Source organism: Azolla caroliniana, unplaced genomic scaffold (assembly GCF_043228905.1).
Source record: "Azolla caroliniana isolate FFs.n. ecotype wild unplaced genomic scaffold, voAzoCaro1.0.p SCAF_10, whole genome shotgun sequence".
Taxonomy (NCBI): Eukaryota; Viridiplantae; Streptophyta; class Polypodiopsida; order Salviniales; family Salviniaceae; genus Azolla; species Azolla caroliniana.
Genome location: NW_028230445.1, coordinates 1,018,553 through 1,032,901, shown reverse-complemented (window position 1 = coordinate 1,032,901; position 14,349 = coordinate 1,018,553). Strand labels below are relative to the sequence as shown.

The following is a 14,349-nucleotide window of genomic DNA, read 5'->3' as shown; positions in this document are numbered from 1 at the left end:
TGGATTTGTTTTTGAGGGCGCGCCATTTTAAATCTCTTCCACAAAGCCCCTCCGCCTCGCCTTCTAACTATGGATTGATAATCAGACTACGAAAACACGATATAACCCATAATCTCTCTCTCATTTGCGCATTAACAGGGCCTAAATTAACGTTATTTACACATCGTTTGCTCAAAGTTCTGGCTTAAGTTTTAGTTAATGGGAGAGGATACTCATCTAGATAATGAATGAATGAATCGTCTTAAGTTTCAAACCTTACTTCATACTATAAAAATCATAAAGGCGTAGATCTTTGTAACGAGTTGCTCGTCCATGTATGGTTAGATATATAATTATGTTTGTGATTAAAGCAGCTATTGAATTCGTCCCCAATGTGAAAGACACTTTAGCTATCACTTCAGAAGGAACTTCATATACATATGAACATCTCTTGAGGTCTCCTTTATCCATTGCAATCGAGCCCAAACTCATCATATCTACTCAAAGACTACAATAAATGAATTGTCCAAGTTTCTAGACAATGAATGAACGTATGAATCTTCTAAGTTTCTAATCTTAATTCATAATATAAAAATAACAAAGGCATAGATCTTTATAACGAGTTGGTCGTCCGTGTATGGGTTAGATTTATAATTATGGATGTGATTAAAGCGGCTATTGGACTCGGCCCCAATGTGAAGGATACTTTAGCTATTACTTCAGAAGGAACTTCATATACATATGAACATCTCTTAAGGTCTGCTTTATCCATTGCGATCGATCTCAAATCCATCATATCTACTCAAAAACTACAAGTATGTGCAAATTTTTAGAACATGTCAGCATCCTACATTTGTTTAAATTAATTGATGTATAGAATTATGCATATTTATTCATTTATTTATTGTAAAAAGGAACCAAGAATTGGGATAATAGCAAAACCATGTGGTGAATTTGTTGCTGGATTGTGGGCAATATGGTTGTGTCATGGCATTGCAGTTCCCCTTGCCATAAGCCATCCTGAAGCTGAGCTCTTACATGTGCTTACTGATTCGGTAAATCCCTATTGCTGCTTTTCTTCCACTCTTATTAACTAACTTTGTGGAAAATGGAATGGTGATTTGGTCATTTTACAAATGTCAAAGTGTTTTTTTGGTGAATTTTGATATTTCAGTGGTAAATCTGTAAATTCTCTATTATGTGTCTCTTGAAATGGTTGAAGATGCCTGAGAGTTTATGGGTTTTAGGAAGTTTCGATAGTACTTAGCACTACGGATTTTCAAGCACGATTAGAGCTTGTCTCTCAAAAAGCTGCTTGCAAGTTTTTTCTTCTTCCAGAAGTACAAAATGATCCTGAAAAAGAGGCACACGAATCATACCACCATGTTGTGGATCAAATTGTTAGTCTGTCTTCCATTGAAGGTGAAGCCCACGTCATCTTTAACTCGATAAATTTCTATATGTTATTTGTGATTTTCTATATGTTGATACAATAGGTGAGAGCTCTGGTTTGATCATTTATACAAGTGGAACCACTGGGAAGCCAAAAGGTGCTGTTCATACTCATTCTAGCATGAGTGCTCAGGTAAATCCCAAGGATTTCTATGTTGACATTGGACCATTGGTATAATGTAGAGGATCATGATAACCATTTTTTGTGGGTTTTTCTATTTTTCTTCATTAACCCCTTCCCATTCTCTTGGTAGCAAAACTTTGTTTCCTTTTTAGCTTTATTTTTTGGGATTCAATTTACAGGTGAAAATGTTGAGTCAAGCTTGGGAATATACAACTAGTGATCGATTTCTTCATACTTTACCACTGCATCGTATCCTTTTGGACAACAATTCAATAGATGCTCTTGAAAAAATATGTAGAAGCAGATCTTGGATTGTAAAAACGTGTTTGCTTACGTTGATAGAATTAACATTGCTATAGATGTCCATGGATTATTCAATAGTCTTCTTGCACCACTATATGTGGGTGCCATGGTAAGAACAAGCTATATCTTCTGTATATTCTTCAGTTATCATTTGTATGTTTTAAGTGTTTAATGATTCAAATGCAAAGATCATCAAGTGGGCATTCCTGCAATGCGCACATTTTGTTAGATCATCACAGGATTGACCACTTCTCGGACATTTCCTTCATGAAGAGAAGTAGTGTCAATGGTGATTGTTTTTGCATAGGTATCATTTGCGCACATTTTGTCAGATCATCACAGGATTGACCACTTCTCAAACATTTCCTTCATGAAGAGAAGTAGTGTCAATGGTGATTGTTTTTGCATAGGTATCATTTGCGCACATTTTGTCAGATCATCACAGGATTGACCACTTCTCAAACATTTCCTTCATGAAGAGAAGTAGTGTAAATGGTGATTGTTTTTGCATAGGTATCATTTTGTATGCATATACATGTTTGGAAGTGATTGACGTGGTCTGACTGAAGATATGTGTATTTTCAAGGTTGAGTTTTTGCCAAAGTTCAGTGTAAAAGGAGTATGGAAACGATGGAGTGAATCTTATCCATTAAAAGGCAGTAAAGATGCAAATGCCATAACTGTGTTCACAGGGGTAGGTAAAATAATCACATTGAAAACAAAGACCTGGTTTGCAAGATATTTCCTAATATTTTTAATCTTAGAGTAGAGTACTGGATTATATTCTTTCTAATATCCACATATTTTGAACTGTTTTGGCTGCAACCAGGTTCCAACAATGTATGCTTATTTGCTTCAAGGTTATAAGAGCATGGATGAAGATTCACAGAAAGTCGCTGCCCCAGCTGCTCGACAGTTGCGTCTGATGGTTTGTGATTTTTTTTTTCTGTGATATATGTCTTACTTTTGAGTAGAACATTTCTTTTAGCAATGTTCTGTGATCTATGTCTTGCTTTTAATAGGCCATTTCTTTTAGCAATGTTCTGTGATATATGTCTTGCTTTTGAGTAGGCCATTTCTTTTAGCAATGGTCTGTGATATGTCTTGCTTTTGAGTAGGCCATTTCTTTTAGCAATGGTCTGTGATATGTCTTGCTTTTGAGTACACAATTTCTTGTATCATTGCTGTTTTTTAGGGAATATGATCATTTTAAAACCCCTGGACTATATGGAGAGTGAATTTTAAAGGCCATTTTAATAGGAAAGACGTGTTGATTAACTATTTATATAATGTTCTCAAATTGTATTCTTACACAATAAATATAACATTAGACACACAATTCATTGCTTTAGACACATCTAACGGAGCAACAAGAGAGAAGCTGTTTTGTTGCTTGGATGCACATGGCATTGTAATTCTTCCTTATAAGCCTTTATATGCTATAGTTACTATATCGATCACTTGTCACAGCTGTTTACATTAGAGACATATGGTCGGTGGTTTTTTTCAGAAGTTCATATTTCGAGGGAAATAAAGTGTACATGTTTAATGCAGATGAGTGGATCATCTGCCCTTCCAATGCCAGTCATGAAAGAATGGGAAGAGTTAACAGGACATAGGCTACTGGAAAGATATGGTATGACTGAGGTGAGAATCCTTATAGCTGAAAAAATATCCGATTCTTGTGAGAATAAGAAGATATGGTTGATAATGTAATGATGCATAGAATAGGCATGTTATCCTATTTTGTAGACTGCAATTTAGATTTAGGTCAGTTCTATTTTGCTGAATGTTTTGTAACAGCTAAATTTTCTGTTATGTCTTTGCAGTTTGTGATGGCATTATCAAACCCTTGCAGTGGGGAGAGAAGAGCCGGGACTGTAGGCAAGCCTCTACCAGGAGTCCAGGTATGAAATGATAGAGGATCCCATGTATTTGTGCTGAGCATGCAAAAGATTCCAGGGAAGACCATAAAAAAACTCCTAATCCTTTTTCGGATATTTTACCAGAGTAGCCCTAAGTTTTCAAGATTCACCAGAATGACCATCTATAGTAGAAAAAACAAGAACAATCAAAGCACCCCTTTAGAATGTTGGGGGTATCTTTAGAATGAGAATAGGAATATTTTGATTTGGTTTTGGGGGTATTTCAATAAGTTAAGGGTGTGTTGGTATTTTGACGTTTAAATACCCAATGTCCTAACTTTAACAAGTATAAGAAAACTTCCAGGTAAAAATAATGGAAGATGATCCAGCTGAACCAGGTGTTGGGGAATTGTATGTGAAGAGTCCATCTATGTTCAAGGAATACTGGCAAAGGCCAGAGGTATTTTTTTTTTCATTCATTGTTTTTGTTTTTCAATATTTTTTAAGGAATTTCAGTTACATACATATTGTTGCTATCTGTCAAAGCATCAATATACATAATGAAAGAAAATAAAAGGAAAGACAGAAATAGTAGGCAAATGTGAGCAGAAATGTTTATGATCTTTGTTTTTTCTCTTGCAGGCAACAAAGGATTCTTTTACGGAAGATGGGTATTTCAAGACAGGAGATTCAGTTACCATCGATAAGGATGGATATTACATCATTCTAGGAAGTAAGGCATGAAGTAATCATATTGATTTCTATTCATCTAATATTAATTAAAATTAAATATGTGCATTTAGTAGAGGGTGTAAGACTAGAGTTGCTAAGGTTAATGTCATGAAGGTGCTTCCGGCATATTTATCTTCTTATTTATTGGTTTCTTTTCCCGACAGGAAGTAGTGTCGATATCTTGAAGGTTGGGGGTTTCAAAGTGTCTGCCCTTGAAATAGAAGCTGTATTGATTGAGGTATTCTCATGGATAGACTCTAGATACTGTTAAGATCTTAATCATAAAAAAAATGAAAGGTGGTTAGGTTACTCTTTCCTTTTCATGGGTATTGATGAGAAAACATGTTGCATTGCTGTAATAAATTTTATGAATGAAACATCAAACTCATTGCCCAAGACTTGATCCCACAACCTTAATGTTGCAAAGCACAAACATTACGACACCACCATCATGCTTATATACTTCACAAAATTGATTGGCTGGAATATTTTAGAAGTCTGTGTATGTGATGTATTTCTAGGTGATGAAACTTATGCATTGTGAACAAACAATGTTTGTTTTGTGTGAATGGAAAACAGCACCCTTGTATTGCTGAATGCGCTGTTCTGGGATTACCAGACCAATATTACGGTGAAGCAATTGGTGCTGTGATCGTGCTATCTCATGAATCCAAATCTGGACTAACTGGCAATGATGATGATGCTCCATTCACTTTGCCTCAACTTCAAGGATGGGCAAAAGAAAGATTGGCACATTACAAGGTGTGCACATATATGTGCGCTTTTTCGTCATAGGGGAAAAAGTTCTAACCATCATGTAAAGGGAGCATTTCATTAAACATGCTGTTACAAGACAGGGCAAGAATATCTAATACATTAAAAGGGGTTGCATCTTTACAACGGATTATTTTTGGTGAGAATTATTCATTTTGTTCTGATTCCCATTGGATTAAATATTTTCATACTTCCACAGATTCCAAGCAAGTTGATCATCTGGGAAGAGATGCCTAGGAATGCTATGGGAAAGGTATTTACCTCACGAAAGAATTCAGTAAAAACACAAAAACACCTCGTATCATTTTCAATATTTTACTAGAATACCTTCAGTTCTCAAAACTCTACAAGCATCTCTCTTTGTGGTTTGTATAATTTGGCATTTTTTGCAAAGTTGTGGGTATTTTGTTGGTGTTTTCGCTATTTACAATACTTGATTTAAAAAAATAAATGGAATTCAGGTGAATAAAAAGGATCTGAAGAGACTGGTGTTAAGCCAAATGTGATGAGTTGGAGAGAGCTCTACAGTGTTTGAGGAAAGGGTTTGGATATATCACAAAAACAAAAATATGTACTGTGTTGAACATATGGAAACGAAATGTTTGGGAATAGTATGTCACATACGAAGGGCTTGGGGCATGGAGATCCATAAGAAGCTCAAAGTCTCTAACTTCGCTCGAGGCATGCCAACGGTATGATTTGCTCACATTCGGCAAAATAATCGTTGGAAGAAGTATTTCAACTATTCAAAGTGCAATGACAACTTAAATGTGTTTGATATCGATAACGACATCTGTATCTACAGCTTGTTCCTTAAGAGATAATATTCTTTTCATTCATCTTTTAAATGAAATATTCATTCCTTAGTGCTGGTGTTGACTCTCTCTCATACATGAGTTGTGATTTACATTCCATTGCCAACTATCACGACCTGCTCTAATACATGAGAATCCTAGAATTGGACGCATGATTATGAAATAGAATTTGAGTGAGGATAAGTGTGAATAAGCTCTTTTCATAGTGATGAGGGGGAGTACACTGATCGAGCTAGTAAGTATCTAGAAAGCAATATTTTGTTCTCACACTTCTAAAGTTTTCTTTTTTGTGTGCATGTGTACCTACATTCAAGGGGTATTCTCAATTGAACGTCTGTCCCCCCTCACATGTTTTTTTGGAGAATCACTGGTTAGAATGGTTGTATAGTTACTTCTTGCATACATGTGTAAAACTCGCTAGGATGTACCAACTTTGAAGTTGCTGGGTCATGTGCCAATTGACTGCCATAAAGCATGAGAAACCCACACCCACACAATAGGAGCACCTTCATTCCATAATTATGCACATCAATGAAAATTTGCAATCACAAGTCAAGAAATGGTCAAGCTTCATTGCAATTGAGAACCAACAACACACTGTAAACAAGAGCTATTGATCTTATTGTTCTATTGGGGAGATTCTCTTTTGTTTGAATAGCTAATGCGAACATAAATCTTCATATGGATGTTCCACTAGATTGAGTTTGAACGCCGCCAACAATTTGTTTTCTTGTAAATGGGCCCTCTCTTATGGCAAAGTTGAATGGTCACCACAATGATTTTCTCCCATAGACATCACATGCATTATGTTAAAGGTACCTTGAAGAAATTGCAAATATACTAATGTGAAGATGATTACAAAGATTCCTGAATACCATAATACGACGTGTATGTTGAGCTAGTCATGCCATGAGAATTGAAACCTTCCTTTATGTGGCCACTTGAGAATAATATAAACATTTGTATTCAAAGATATCACATTGCTTGGTGATATTGTCCATAAGCACGAGTATTGTTACCATGGAATAAGCACACGATATAATGTCTAACAACAAGTAACACGATCTACTACTCTACCATGACATTATCTTGTGAAGAAAAACTTGACAACACAAACCTACCCAACATGACATTATCTCATTGTGTGTGGAAGCTCACAATTGCATGAATACGATCATTAGTAGTATATGTCCAAGATCAACATACATTGAAGAACATCATTAGTTCTCATGTAGCAGGACCAACAATTGTAAGTCATCGGCATGACCAAAACAACAAGAGTATCCAATTTGCTGAACTACAACCGTGAGGTTCAGCACCCATGGACATTTTTATCGCATTGGGCATGGAAGCTTGTGATTGGTGTGGACATGGTCCAATGGCATCATAACTGGAAGCTCCACGAGCACGGTCCAATGCCATTGTAGGTTCGGAAGCATGGTCCAAAGGACGAGATCATTACTCGATGTCCGATGATCATTGTCTCCGGCCCGTACCGAAATGAGAGAGAGATTGGCCAATGAAGTACAGCACAGTAGAGCATGATCCATACCTAGCCAACAAAAAAGGTTTTGCATGGTGGAGCTCTTGGTAGTGATGACACCTCATCTTCTTTCTCAAGCCAAAAATACTATTAATGAAAAATACCCATTTGGTATATAATAATTAAAATAAAATAAAAAGTTTATTTATAGAAAGAATCACAGAAGAGACAAAGAGAGAACGAATTTTTGCTTGCTTTGCTGTTCTTGTCCTCTCTCTCTCTCTCTCTCTCTGGAAAGCTTGATTTCGGTTAGTATCTGCTTTTGATCTTGTGGTTCTCTGGTAATGGGTTTCTCTTTGAATGCTTAATCGTGTAGATTTTTAATCGGTTCTCTTCAATTTATCTTCTCTTGGGGTGGCCTGATGCTTCGTGTGGTTTGTTCTTTATTGGGGTTTCTCTTTAATGCTTAATCGTATGAGGTTGTGTTTAATTTGTTGTCTTAAATTTATCCCATTTTGGGGTGGTGTCTGTTTTTTTGTGATTTTTTGATTGTTTTTTCTTTCCATTCTGTGGACTTCCGATTTGTCTCTTTTGTGTGCTTTTTCTAATTGTTTTTCTTCGATTCTGTCTTCCAATTCTTTTTGGTTGGGCTCTGTTTTCTCCTACAACTGCCCTTTCCTGTAGTTTAATGATGTATACACGCATATAATTTCCTCTTTATGTGTTCCGTTCAATCTAAGCTTATGTCAAAGAATTCCTTGTTTATATCATCTTTGCTGCATGTATTTTTCAAGTAAATTTTGATTAGGGTTGTATGCATAATTCATTATGAAGAGTTTTTATCGTGCTTTTGAGGGATTGGTTTAAGAAACTGTCCAGCCCTATGTAGGGTTTCATTGTACCTTGGAGCCACTGGTATTCTATTCAATCTAAGCCTGTGTTCTGGACGAATCACACAGCATGGGTATATTGCTAGGAATTGGTTGGTAGGATTTTCATGGAATTGGTTCTTAGGATTATATTCATCTTCTATGTAGGGTTTCATTGAGCTCTCCAAGGGGTTGGTTTCAGAAATTATGCAGATTTATATAGGGTTTCATTTTCCTGTGGAGGAGTTTATTTTAAGATTATATGCATTTTTATGTACCATGCTTTCAAGGAATACGATAATTAAGATTATGTACATTTATATGTGGGGTTACATTTCGAAAATTGTCATGAAACTCATTAGTTTGTTTCAATAAAACCAAAACAAGGTCATGATATATCATGTTTATTATTACCCTGGTTTTCTATGTAGAGAATTTATATTTTACTGTTTCCTTGTATCTGTTGGAGGGGATGGGTTATTTCACAAAATTTATGTTTTTCTTTTGGTTTTTATTGAAAATTTAAATGCAAAGATTACTGAAAGTTGTGTCTTTTCAATCCTCCCAACAAATTGTTATCAATGTTATAAGATCTTACTCTATAGTATATGGCAGTTGAATTTCATAATGTTATATCCAAGGTGTTACTGTATAATGCATGGTAATTGAAATTCAAAATGTTATATCAAAGATCTTACTCTACTATACATGGCAATTGAAACTCACACTTCCTTCATCAAGGTTTCCAATCTGAATGTTTTTTCATATTGTTGAATGTAGTGTACGGTAATGGATTCGTTCTATAGCAGAAGTGTTCTGAGTGAAGACGATATATCATCACCAAGGGTATCGACGACAAAAGTAATTACCACGTCAAGAACCTTCTCGCAGAATGCCCTATTCCCAAGGGTTTCTTCTCCTAGGCTTTCCTCTCCAAGGTCTCCTTCGTCTCCACCGGACGTCTCGTCACCTAGGTCTTCTTGGTGGGCTTCATCACCAAGGTCACCTCTAGTGTCTACACCAACTTCATTATCTACAGATGTGAAGGAGAATGTTGTGGTAGTTTCTACCGGTGTAAAGGGGACTAGTACGGGTGATGGTAATAGTAGTAGTAAACGACAATGCTTATGTGCACCCACGACACATGTTGGCTCATTTAGGTGTCGCCTCCACAGAGTAACATCAACCACAAAATCATGGGACAAACCTAGTCCTACATCCCCCAATTCTAATAACCCTACTACCGGTACAATAGAAGCTCTATAGCCCTTAGTTATATATAATTTATCTAAATTGAGGGTAGTTCATGCAATGTAAATTATGCTACTTCTCTTTACGATAGTAAAATCTCTTTTGAGTGTTTGAACCCAATGTTTTGAGTGTCGTATAATCTTGTACAGATCAGTTATTGATTGGCGATGATGTCAAAGTGACATGCACTAATTATGAACCTTCTTGTGGAAAACTATCAAGGATCCATGTGTATACCCAAATTGTTTATGGATGTTTTGGTATAATTATTTTCTTGTATGGATGTTCAGATGTTGCGTATAATGTCATGATTCATTGCTATGTGTTATGAATGTTAAAAGGTATTATTTTGTATAATGTACGCGAATATTTGCTTGATCATGAAATAATGAAAATTGTTGCATGTATGCATGCTTATTGGTTATTTGGTTTCCGTATCCTTTAGGAAGTATTCATGATTTCTGTTCATAACTTGCCCGTATCGAGATTCTTGGGCTTTATCGATGATTCATGTGCTAATCCATATGCGGAAAAGTGATGCTTCTAGTAGTGTTTTTCTATCTTCTAACAAGTTGTTCTTGTTTGCTGTATTTGATATGTTTTTTGCTGGTTTATGACCAATGCATGTGCTTTCAGTTGTCCTCTTTTGGATTATGGTAGGGGGCTGTCGGGGGTTTATAGATAGTCTGTACAATGATGATTTGTTAATAAATTTACTGTCAAGAGCTTTAGCAGCCCTTGTTTGTGTACACATATTTAGATGAACGGTGATTTTAGAGGCTATGTACATTTGTTCTATATGCAGTCCATTATTACATATGCCCAATGGTTTTTGCCAGGATTTACCTTCTCTCCATGAAGTCATTCCTATGAGCGTTCCAAGGGTTTATTGGTGGTCTCTGATTGCTTGCTTATTATTCTCTTATCTGCATGAAACCTTTCCTGGAAAGTAAGGTTCACTGGATTCAATCCAATCCATCGATGCCATTGTTGGACGACATCTAATCCAATTCATTAGACTACTTTCAGGAAATAGCAATGGTTTTAGATGATTCTTCAATCAGAAAGGATTCCATGATCAGCATTGATGCTTGATATATGGAATGAGGAGTCCAAAGTATATTCGATCGAGGTAGCGCATGTTTCCATCTTAAGGTTTTGAACATAATGGTGTTTATCTGGCATGCATTGTGTGGCATCATTAATAGCTATATGAAGTGTTCAGAATCTTGGGGCCATCTCCGGATGTATTTCCCCGAATTCGGTCTTTTTCCATGCACAATTGATCGTGGATTCGAAGGGTTACAAATTACTTATTTATATATATATATATATATATATATATATATAACAAATTGGTTCGAAATATTGCATGTACCATAGAACAAGTGTATTTTTGCTTTCACGTGACTTCTTGGCAGCTTTGTATAAATCAAAGTCAATGCCGCATATGTTGGGAGATGGTGAATTGTGTTGATTTGCCTTCCTATACCATGATCAATGTTGGTTTGGAGAATTTGCCAAAACAAATATGTAGCGTCACACTAGTCTCCAAGTACTTGTAATGTGTCAATGCTTTCATTGGTTCGAACATTGGTATTGACATGTATTATGAGGAGTAGAATTGGTAGAACTTAAGAAAAGACCTCGATTCCCCACATTTGTGAAAGTGCACCCAACTTGTAAAGAGGTATAGAACTTGATGAATTCCTTAGACTTGGGCCTCTCTCTCTCTCTCTCTCTCTCTCTCTCTCTCTCTCTCTCTCTCCCAATGCTTGAGGCTTAGGTAGTTGCTTTAAGCTTTTGGTTTAGTAAATAAAAGGGAATGATGCATAATAAGAAGGAAATTCACCAAAGCCTCTCTAATGTTGCAAAGTGTTAGAAGCAAAATTCTTTGTACCTTATGCATGTTATGTTATCAAATAGAGAGGTAATTGTAATTAACAAGGATGCCTCCATTGAGTTATGGCACAAGAGACTTCAACACGTACATCAAAAAGGAAGAATATACTCCATGAGGCGACATGTATGCACTTAGAGACTTGTGTTGAGTGTTTGGCTAATAAAAAAACACAAAGTTACTTTTCAATATTTAACCTCAGAAAGAAAATCCTATCCTTTAGAATTGGCATATGTTGGTTTGTGTTATATGAAAGATAGAATTGTTGGCAGTGCATTGTATTTCCCTACATATATTAATTATTTCTCTCAAAGTTCTTTATGGGTTTTCATGGAAGTGTTGAAATAGAAATTGGATGGAAGTTTAAGTACATTCTAGTAGATTTGGGGTTTCAGTTGAGTAGTATTGTCATATTCATGGTATCAGGGTTGAGAGGAGTGTTCCAAAACCATCGTAGCACAATAGTGTGGTTGAAAGAATAAAGACATAAAACAAGTTGTGATCAAATGACAAATATGATAGTATTGCTACACATGGATTCTACATTGTTATTACAAATTTCTTTTCAGAAGCTTTGAAGTTGTATTCCAGTTTTTCGATGAGTAGATTGTAAGATGATCTAGCAGTTTCCCCCCTTTTGTTGGTTGTTCTCCGTTGTAAGTTGGGATGTATATAGATCCATCTCCTTAGCCTCTTTAGGGAAGGATCTATGGTTGCCCATTGAATTTTACAAGAGGGGTTTAGGAAGTATCTTGGCTTTCTTTCCACATACTTTGTATGTTGTAGCAAATTTGGTTTTCTTATCTAATGGAAGGATATTCTTTTTTTTGGAAAAGAAGAAGAAGTTGTGATCAAATGAAGTGTATGCTACCACACTCTAAATTTCATAAACCCTTTTGTGGTGAAGTAATGAGGATTGCAACTAACCTTATTAGCCTTTCTCTGTCAGTTCCTTTTGAAGATGATGTTCCAGGGAGATTTTGGATAGGAAAATATGTCTCATACAAGCATTGGACAATGTCTGGGTACAACGTCCATGTTCACATTTTAAAGATAAAATATTCAAGTTACATGACAAGAGTTGACCAAGTATTTTCTTAGATATGTTCATAAAGAGTTTGGTTGTAGGTTGTGTAACTCCATGACTAAGAAAGGTATCAGAAGTCAAGACATTGTATTCCTTGAAGATCAACCATTATAGGATCTAGAGCCAAGTGAGGTACCCAATTTCCATCCTAATATTCCAATCAACATAGGTTGAGTTCCGTCATTAACAATTCAAGGCCATAATGTAGACATCTAGGATGAGTATAATGATGTTGTTGATGATGATCAAATTCCACCTATACAAATTGATGATACTTCTCAAGTTCTACTACAAGAGGAAGTGATCAAAAGGTCAACAAGATAGAGACCATAGTGGGGAAGAACCAAAGAGTTTCAGAGAAGCTATGACACATGATTAGAAATATAAATAGTTTGAAGCCATGAGATATGAGATGAAGTCTTTTCAAGATAAATAGTTTAAAGCCTCCTAAGGGCAAGAGAGCGTTGAGAAACAAATGGGTTTACAGGCTCAAGATGGAGATAATCATCTAGTCAGTGTAAGTTGGTTTCTCTCTAATCTTGGTACAAATAATTGGGAAGTAATTAAATGGATTCTACAATATTTGAGAGACACTTATAGAGTTTATCTAAAATTTGGTGATAACCAAAATGTGTTAGATGGGTACACAAATGTAGACATGGTTGGTAATATTGAACATAGGAAGTCCACATCTAGGTATTTGATGATCTTTGTCGGGGGAGTTGTCTCTTGGTATTCAAGACTTCAAAAAATAAATATCAAACATAATCCACGATAGTGGCAAGTACATTATTGCAATAGAAGCTTGTAAAGAGGTGTTGTGGTTGAAGAAGTTTGTACATGAGTTGGGCTTGATATAGAAAATCCACAATCTACATTATGATAGTGTGTTATACATTTATGCAAGAACTCTACTTTCCATTCTAGGTCTAAACACATTTATGTGAGATACCATTGGATTTGGGATGTGATTGAAGAAAAGCACATTGACACTGAGAAGGCTCATACTGATTAGAATGGTTCTGACAAGATGACAAAGTGTTTGCCAAGAGAGAAGCTTGTGTTGACATTGGTAAGTGGTAGCCAACTGGTGTTCTCTTGAAAGTAATTTGTTAAATTAATGTGCCCCTTGATGATCTAGGGAGATTTTGTATTTGAATGTTACCATATTTATTAATGGTAATTAAAAGAAAAGAAAATTGATTCTATTTCCATTGTGCTTGGTTGTCAATTATTGTTGCGGCACTCTTTCCTAACATAAATATGTCAAAGAGCCCATTTGCTAAAGAGAGGCGCCAGAGGTTGAGATAGACCAAAATTGAGCCTAACAATGAAGAGCAAGATGGAATTGATAAAAAAAATCAAATCTAACACATCTAGCTCAAGGGGAAATGGTTATGTTGTATAATTAGAATTATCCATAAAATCTCACACACCTAGTGTACAACTTTAGGTACATACTTAGACTTACCTATCCATACTAGTTGAGAGAATGCACTTGAGGATTTAGTTGTTGGAGGCTTTGGCTCAATATGCTCATTCAGTGTTTTGAGTTGGAATGTCTAGTCTGGAGTATAACAATTTGAGTCCACCAATCAAAGGCATACTTTTCCAACTTGGTCTGGAACATGAGGATGATTGTGCCCTTATGAAACTAGTTTTCTTGAGGTGTATATTTTGTAAGTTGATGAAGGCCTTCCTTCGTTGTAGTAGCC

The 14,349-nt window shown here is 35.9% G+C and overlaps 1 protein-coding gene across 1 annotated transcript; it reads left to right on the top strand.

Moving 5' to 3' along the window:
* Positions 1–538: 538 nt before the first annotated feature.
* On the top strand, positions 539–6,095 carry LOC147858605 (malonate--CoA ligase-like). The gene is made up of 16 exons (XM_087325837.1): positions 539–794; positions 894–1,034; positions 1,227–1,401; positions 1,476–1,564; positions 1,735–1,804; positions 1,915–1,967; positions 2,445–2,552; positions 2,688–2,786; positions 3,413–3,505; positions 3,688–3,765; positions 4,088–4,183; positions 4,366–4,456; positions 4,620–4,693; positions 5,035–5,217; positions 5,429–5,482; positions 5,691–6,095. The coding sequence occupies exons 1-16, from the start codon at positions 636–638 to the stop codon at positions 5,733–5,735; spliced, it is 1,608 nt and encodes a 535-aa protein (XP_087181963.1). The 5' UTR covers positions 539–635; the 3' UTR covers positions 5,736–6,095.
* The last annotated feature ends 8,254 nt before the right edge of the window (positions 6,096–14,349 follow it).